The sequence below is a fragment of the Aquila chrysaetos genome, chromosome 1 (genome assembly GCF_900496995.4).
Source record: "Aquila chrysaetos chrysaetos chromosome 1, bAquChr1.4, whole genome shotgun sequence".
Lineage (NCBI taxonomy): Eukaryota > Metazoa > Chordata > Aves > Accipitriformes > Accipitridae > Aquila > Aquila chrysaetos.
In genome coordinates, this window is record NC_044004.1 from 70,722,088 (window position 1) to 70,730,502 (window position 8,415).

Below are 8,415 nucleotides of genomic sequence, written 5' to 3' on the forward strand. Positions count from 1 at the left end.
AGAATTGAAAAACAGTAATACGTTGACAGAAAGACGTGACCATAATGCCCTTTTCCTGTCTTTTCTACCCTCACAGATGAACAGGAGCCAGCAGTCAGCAGTGATTCAGATATTTCATTGATTATGGCCATGGAGGTTGGACTGTCCGATGTGGAGCTTTCCACTGATCAAGACTGCGAAGAGGTGAAGTCTTGAAAAACAAACAGAGATCCAACACTAAACTACAGGGGAGGGTCACAGGGAGGGACCGAGTCAGCTTTCTAGGATTTGGACCAGTCATGCACATGCCTCCAGAGCACTGTCACTCCTGCACACTCCATTCTGAGATGGTCACGAAAAGCAATAGCAACAGTTGTGTCTGCCTGGATGCAGTTTCATCTACATATGTTCATTTTGTTCAAATGGGAGATGAGCGCTTCCAGTTTACCCACGTGCTTGAAAGCAGTCATGTAACTCTTCAGTGGCTCATAAATACGCAACTGAAATGACAGCTTGAGTGTTTTCTACACTTGTTTGATTGGGGTTTTGTTTCTTTTTTTTGAAAAGACGTATGTTTGTTATGTTTGTTTGTTTGTTTATAGTTTGTTATGGATGGACACTCTGTTTTTGTTGACTGACCCCAGCTTTTTCAAGAGTTCAATCCAGAAATCTGAATTCCCATTCACTGGTCACTTCATGATCTGACTCCAGGATTTATCATTGCCTTGTTGTTTCTGCGTGAAGTACACATGGCTTCAGAAGGATGGTGCACCAGCACCCTGCGTTAATGTGAAGCCTGCTTTCATTAAGTGAGAGCCTTGGAAATGGTATATTCTGAAGGCCTTTATTTGTAAGAGAGCTCTGAATTAACAGAGCTTGCTGAGATTTGGGTTAAAACTGCATTATGTTGGCTTTTACTTAGACCTCTGTTCTAGACCAGTATCGTACAGTGTGAAGGAGAGAAAGAAGAGCTTAAAGCTTCACTCCATCCTCGTGGTCCTTTGCTATATTTTATGCTGTTAGCAGTTGTCAGTACATTAATGGCCTTCCTTCAAGTCACAATTCAGTAGCTGAAAAAGAAGATCTAGTATAACATCATGTCTTTTCTTAATTTTACAGACCAAAATCTGACCGGTAGGCTAAAGGAGTGTCTGAGAGGTTTCCAGAGGCTTCTTGTTAACAGCTGTGCATTAGGCGGATGGCAAGAATATTCTTACAAAGGGTCTGGAGATGCCGATATCAGTGTCAGAAATTGCTAATGAAGTGGGAGGCAGCTGGTTGAAATGTTTACCTCCTGTTTTGTTTAGTTTTGTTTTGTTTTGTTTTTCCTTAGTGTTTTGACAGCAGTTTTTGCCTGCTTGTTATGGAACACAAGAGTTCAGGTGGTTCATTGCCCTCCAGAGTCCCTGTCAACGTTGTCGCAAGCATAATGGAATACTTGCATTTTGTATATAGATATATATACCAAAATATTTTGGGTAGAGAGGAGGGAATTTGAAAATAAACAGAACTAACATAAATCAAAACACCTAAATAATAATGACCTGTGCTGATTATTTAGTTCATCCTGAGCTCTGCTTTCCAGGGAAAAGCTTATCGTTACTTGTTCAGTATATGATTTCGTTTTTCAGTCAAAATACGCAACTGTGAAGAAGCATTTTTAGCTTACTGTTATACAAGAGTAAATGGTTTCTGTTGACAGTCAGATGATTTGAATCACATTACTGCCTCCTGAGTAAGTCCATAGAATCAACAGTTCATCTTACATTGAAATTTCATGGAGAGGTCAAACATTTTGACTTGATGGTGTCATGGCAGCATCTCAAAATGCAACTATTAGGGTTCTTGCTGCATTTAATCTCCTTGTGGATTTACTTGTTAGATGTGGAAACCAACTTCCAGCCAAAATTCGGTTTGTCAGATCTTATTCAGGAAAAAATGTGTTTAGAACTATCCCTAAAATTTTGGCCAACGTCCTTCTTTAGTACAGGAAGAAGGAAAAATTATACTCCATGCTTTTCAGTGCAGTTAGAACTCAGTTCATTTTATAGCTTAATTTTTTTGATGTTCTCAGTCCCTAAATTGCAGGGTAACTTTGAGGCAAAGGAGCACAGCCTAATCATCCTTCAAAACCATGATCCGGAAATGTGCCGTTACATTTTTATAAGCCATTTGAAAGGACATCTCTTTTTAAAGAGATACAGGCAGCTGGAAATCTGCTTGGTTTAAAAAGAAGGTCAGAGATCGTTCCAGAGGGCACAGCTAGGTCAGTCTTGCCAATATTTGTAGTTCTGTAATCGTATTTTCCTTATTCTTTAATGTCTTCTGTATTCCTTGCTGCTATGGGAAAGGCCCACAGCATCAAGGGAACCGATGCTGAAATTCACCCCTACACAAGAGAGTTTGCACAAGGTGCCGCATCAGCTGCACTTAAGCTCTGGAAATAATGCTGAAATGGGATTTAAGTGGTGCTTACACGAAATACTGGCCCTTCACACAGGAATGAAATTCATCTCAAATGGCTGCAGGGGGAGAGTGAAGCTGGTTGTATACACAGTCAGGTCTCCCTATGGAAAGTACACACACCGGTACAATTTCTTCTCTAGCGCTGGAGCCTGGGTGCTACATGTCACAGGAACATCACAAACACGATGTCCGAGTTGTCAGGGATCCTTTAACATCCACCCACTGCAGCCCAGCACACAGACAAAAAAACTCCTGGCGGAACTGTTTGGGTTTCAGAGAAGCTGTCACAAAGTCTTCGTTTTATTTCACAAACGTAATTAAGTTAATCTCAATGGATAGATTGACTAATTATCTGTTGCCGTAGCAGAGTCACCCACAGCACAGCAGAGCAAGAGAGGCCTGTGGAAAAGCACGGCAGGAGGTGAAACTCCCAGCTGATACTGAACTGGGTCCTTTGCCCAGCAAAATCATTGAAGGGAGCTGTACTCAAAGGGGCATCACATAGATGGTAACTGAGACCCTGCCCATATTTCTAGGAGTTAGTGAAGGATTTTGGAGAGGGATTGCACCCTGCATGATCTTTTCCTAAGTATCTCGTACTAGATGTGATCCCTCGGGGTCCACAGGTGGCCCCTGGCAGAGGCAGGGTGCTAGGCTGGGTGAGACATTTTTACATATCACCATACAGTGGTCTTTCAAAAGAGGCGTCCTAGTAAATCTGGGTCAGGAGTCTGTCTGCTTTTGTTTTGCCAGTTCTACCTGCAGTTTCGCTCAGGGAAGATGTTCTTCCATCCCTGTCCTCAGGTGTTCTACAGCTCTGAGCACTGTTAAGCGATAACGAGTGCAAAGCCAGGTTACACAACACTGAAGCCAGAACTTAGGAAAGCACTTAAGTAAATGTTTTATTCCGTCCTTCTTCCAAAAAGCACTTACGACTAATTTTGGACTTGTACCAAAATCACGTTATTTTCAACAGGTCTTCTATGAGCATAATTAAGCCCCTGTGTCAAATGGAAATGTTTTCCTAAAGCAGGACCTGGCTGACAATACTTTGTATATATAACCTGTGAAATGCCTTGGGAATTTGAGGTGCTTCATAAATATTAAGACGCCCAGATGTATGTTCGTAACACGTATGAAAGCCTTAATTCTGCAGATCTGCATGCCCATGCACATTTTTGCCTACATGAGTCTCTCCACTGAGATTTCTCGCGGGGTAAAAGCAAACCTCCCGATTTGCAGCTTTGGGTAAGATTAGTCCCGTCCTGAGCATTGCGTGAGTCCTCGGTACTGCTGCCCACTAAGCTTGGGCTCTGGCATTAAATACGTGGGATTCAGACGCCGGGGACACAGCACTGCCTGTTCAGAAGGGAAAGCAGCCTTTAGCATGCAGCCAGGAAAAAAACAAATCCTCTGGTGCCCTCTGACGAACAAGTGCTCATGCACGTAATTCCGCAGGCTCGTGCCGTGACTGCCCACCCACGGCACCAGTGGCTGGGCACAGGGGCACCTCCTGCACAGGGCCGGTGGCAGCTCTCTTGTCGTTAAGCTGATCTTGCGTCTCTCCGAGCTCTTCTTGTCCTGTCATCTAAGGCTCTTTTCTCTTCTTTTCCATGTAGTAGGTGGGAGAAGCATTCACCTTAGCGAGGCTTATCTTCACTCGGGCTGGGTTGCAGGATGAAACTAGGACAGACAGGGACTGCGCTCTGAGTATCCTTTGATTTTCATGGGGTTCATAAACTGCACTCCCAAAGGTCTGTTCAATAGGTAGGACACATAAAAAGTTATATGGGCAGAATTTTGCACTCACGAACGACCTAATGTGTGCATGCAGATGTGCAAGGCACCAGCTCTGCATCCCTTCCTCACGGCTGACCCATTCTGGTGGGGATGCAGATCTGGCACTCGCTGAGGGTTCGGGTTTATTTTCATTTTCTGAGTTCTTAGAGCCTCAAAACCAGGATCAGGACAGTCATAGCACTGCGGTTCATTCTTTAAGCATTCTAAAGAATTAAATTGCCATGTATGCATATAAAAGTACATCGATATGACTGTGGAAACTGTATTGTAGTGAAAACAGAAGCAGCTGCCATTTTTAGACTTTTTATATGAGGGAGATTGTGGCACTAAAGAAAAAGGCTTTATAAAGGCCAAATATTGAAAAAATTATTGAAATTGCATATGATAAGAGATCCCTCAGATCTCACTACTTTAATGACCTCTGGATCAGATCCAGAAGTCGTCATTGCAAGAAGGGCAGTATTTCGTCCCTCACTGAATGACCCATTTGGGATACATTCTTATTTTGTGAACAAAGTGAACCCCGGATCTAGCTCAGAATTTAATCTTTCTCAAAGAATATGCATTTTGTGATCTAAATTTTTTGTTGTCAAACCTGTTAACCCACCCTCTTTTTCCCCCTTGCTAAATAAAAAGAAATGCTTGTCCAATTTGAAAAATGTCTAGCTCAGAAGACCTTTGCATATGGACGGGTTGCCCTGGCAGGTGTCTGCAGATGACTTAACACTTCTACTTTGTACTTTCAGTCATCAGTACAACACAGTTACAGATTTTCCGTAAAGTGGGTTTCATTTGCTCTTCTTGTTAAACCTGGAGTGCAGTCGTCATATAGATTTTCCAGAGTTTTGCCTTTACAAACTTTTTCCTTTGAATATATGCCACAGCCCTTTGAGCGGATTCTGTGATTAGAAGGCAAAGATTGGGGCACAAGTCTTTATATATAAACCTCTGGACTGCAAGTCCTTGTTGTGACAATTGGTCTGTACTGAAATGATGATAGAGGATATGCGTTAACAGCGGGAAATGCCTTTCAGCCCAGGCAGCTGGGAATCTCCCAGGCTTTGTTTGCAAGAGGCTCGTTCCTTCGTGGTCTGTTGTCTGTAGAAAAGCTCCTGACTAAGCATCTAGTTTGAAATAAGCCAGGAATAGGAATTTACAGGCTGTGCAAACCAAGAAAACCAATAGTCATTTATTGATTTCTATTCATTAGCAATAATGGACTTTTTTTAACCATTTGTTGTTCTTGTAGATCCCTGTTGTAGGGCCAAAGTTACCGGGCTGCTAGGAACAGGGGCCAGGACAAGCTGACTCTCTAAACAGAAGAGGGAGGGCTTGCTTTGCTGTTGGGATACATCCCTTTCGCCGGACTGAAATGGCAGAGAAATCCAGCCTGTTCCTTCCCAGCCCCTCTCACAAATGTTTGCTCTAGTGCGAGTCTCTGTTGCAGGGGAAGGAGATGGTGGGATCAAACTAAGGCCGTGCTGCTTCCTCTCTTGCGTTTTGTGCTGCCTGTATCTCTTGTAGCAGGTTGGACGGCTCTGATTCAGCACGGAGGAAAGGAGCCAGCCTAAGTTCAGCTTAAGGACTTAATGAAAGATAGGCCGTGGGGTTTCGGCGGGTTCAGGAGAGCCGAGCTTCTTCATAACCAGCGCTGGCCGGGTTTGCTGCTTCATTGAAGAATGCTGAGCATTGACTCATTTGTTTTATAGGTGCAAAATGTATGAGCGTATATGGGGCAACCAGTGTGACAGAAATGAATCAGCTTGGTTAACGCAAGCGGTGAAAAACAATGTCATGAAATATTTTAGGGGCGAGGGAAAATGAGGGTGGAGGTGTTGTTCTCGCAGACTTTTTAAAGAGGGACAATTGATCCAACACAAGCACTTCTTTTATTTTACCAAGCTGTTACCTGAACTAATTGATAGTTTCGCAGTTGAAAGAGGAACGCCAGATGGACTTTTTAGGCTGGATTTGTTTGTGTAGCAGATGGCAGCTGCGGGCTGGGACGGCGAGCGAGGGAGGCGGCTGCCCTCTGCCGCGCAGCTTCCCCCGCCGGGCTGGAAACCCGCTCGGCTCCCTTTCTCATCTTTGGCACTTCTTTTTCAACCAAATAAACCTTCCGAGCAGGAGCTGTATTTCAAAGGGAGAAATAGAGAGGAAAGATGAATGAAAGATGTTGTGGATTTTGAATGAAAAGCCAACGGATTAGTTTTCCATCTGAAATTAATCTTGTCTCTCTCAACTATTTTAATTGTGAATCGGTGGAAGTTACTTTTTTCTGGAGTGAATGCAAAAAAAAAAAAAGGAGAGGAAAAATAAAAAGAAATCGCATTTTCCCTTTCTTCTTTATTTCTTGATCCTTCAGTCCTGTGTAGCATTAAAAACAATAGCAAGATCAAGTTGCTTGTTTGCTCTGAATGTATACGGTTATTTCAGATGTCAAATATCTAAATGTTTTGTATGTGTACGTAATACCATCCTTACTTCTTGTTTCATGTTAGGAACCTGAAATGACTGTACCATTTTATAATTAGAAATGTAAAGAGGGGACAGTGGGTGGGAGGGTCTGTTATTTTTATAGCAAGATGTTCCTTGTATTTAGCGAACATTTAAAATGGTTTTGTACTTGTCAAAATATACATTCCATCCATTTCCAGAAGAGAATTATTTTTATTTAGAGTAGTTTATAAGCAAACCAAAAAAATGTGGCGTCCCATTTGTACGCAGTTCATGAACAGAGCAGAAGTATCCTGGTTTTCAGTGATGGCTCCAAAGCTTTTTCCAGCCGTGTCTCTTCTCACACGCTGCAGAGCCGTACCAGCAAATGCCAATGTTAAAAAGGGAAGAAAAGTCCTGAACAAAATAAATACCATATGGATCAGCGCACAGCTTACTGAAATAACTTCCAGTTTGGAGACAATGGTCTGTCCCAGTGCAATTCTCCAAGGTAATCAGCCCTGCTCTGGACAGCAGGAGTGGATTTACTGGGCAGCTTTCAGCCCCGCCTCTCCCCCTGCCCAGGGGGGCCCCTGGTAAGCCCGGGGTTGGGGGGGGGGGTGACAGGGTTGTCACACTCACGCACTGCGTCCCCGCTTGCGCTGCGGCTCCCTCAGGTTGGGAGCCTGGTTTTGACTGAGGTTGGTTTGCTGGTAAGGCAGTCGGTTTCTGCAGGTTGACCACGTTGTGTTTCTTTAGTCTGTGGAAACGACCCTTCATCTCCACGTTAAAAAAAAAAGTTCCTTTCTCCGGACAGCTGCGCTTTGGTTTGTGAAACACCTAGAGAAAGACCATGGCAAAAACACACAGTGGCATTTGCATAGGTGGTTCTTTTTCTTGTAGTTAGCTCCCCCCCCCGCTACCTGTGACTTGCTCCCAAAACAGTGCAGTAGCAGTTTGTGAAGCGAGCCTTTTTTTCTAGCATTACTTTCTGTACAGTATTGCAAATACACTTTAACTCTTTGCTGATATTTTATAACGTATACATCTTCCCCTCCAAGGCACTTTATCTCTCTTGAAAAATGTGGGAGTCGGAGAAGTACCATCTTAAAGGGATTTGCCTGAAATCATGAGGCACACACTTTTTATTTTTTGTCCTTCTTGCTTTGTTATATACTGTAAATGCTAAAGAGCACGGACAGTGACTCAGCTGGGGGAAGTACCGAAATGTTGAGGCTAATATTTGGAAGCATTATTCAGTAGTACAACACGGCTATTTTTGTTATATAGAGGATTATAATGTAAATATGTGAGACTGTGTTATTATGTACTAGTAAAATATTGCAACTCTCAAAGTTAAGATGGTGAATTCCAAGGAATTTTATTGCAAGTTTTTTAATAAAATGAATCCGATTACCGTGTCGTACATATTTTCTAACAGACTGTGTAAAACTGGCATTTCCTGATGCATGAAACTTGCAGGTTGTTTCTTCCTGAACTCGGCCACTGCGGACTTTGGCGTTCACAGGAGGCAGAAGCTGTAGCGGGAAGGGACCCGAGTTGCAGCCTGGCCTCCGTGCCACCGCTCGAGCCCCAGTCGCGGCTCTGGTCCCCCCTATCCTTCAGCTTCTTTTGATCAGAAAGCAGCGGCTGCGTGGGAGGTAAATGCCTCCACTTCCCTAAGGGAGAGCTGCAGCCTCACCCCAGATGCTGGGCACGATGTGTTAAAATAGC

The 8,415-nt window shown here is 43.5% G+C and overlaps 1 protein-coding gene across 1 annotated transcript in view; it reads left to right on the forward strand.

Moving 5' to 3' along the window:
* RNF150 (ring finger protein 150) overlaps positions 1–8,097 on the forward strand; it is a 127,345-nt gene extending 119,248 nt beyond the window's left edge. Inside the window, exon 7 of the mRNA XM_030015576.2 lies at positions 77–8,097. Coding sequence (XP_029871436.1) covers positions 77–195 — 119 coding nt within the window. The 3' untranslated portion in view covers positions 196–8,097. The remainder of the gene's footprint in view (positions 1–76) is intronic.
* Positions 8,098–8,415: the final 318 nt, after the last annotated feature.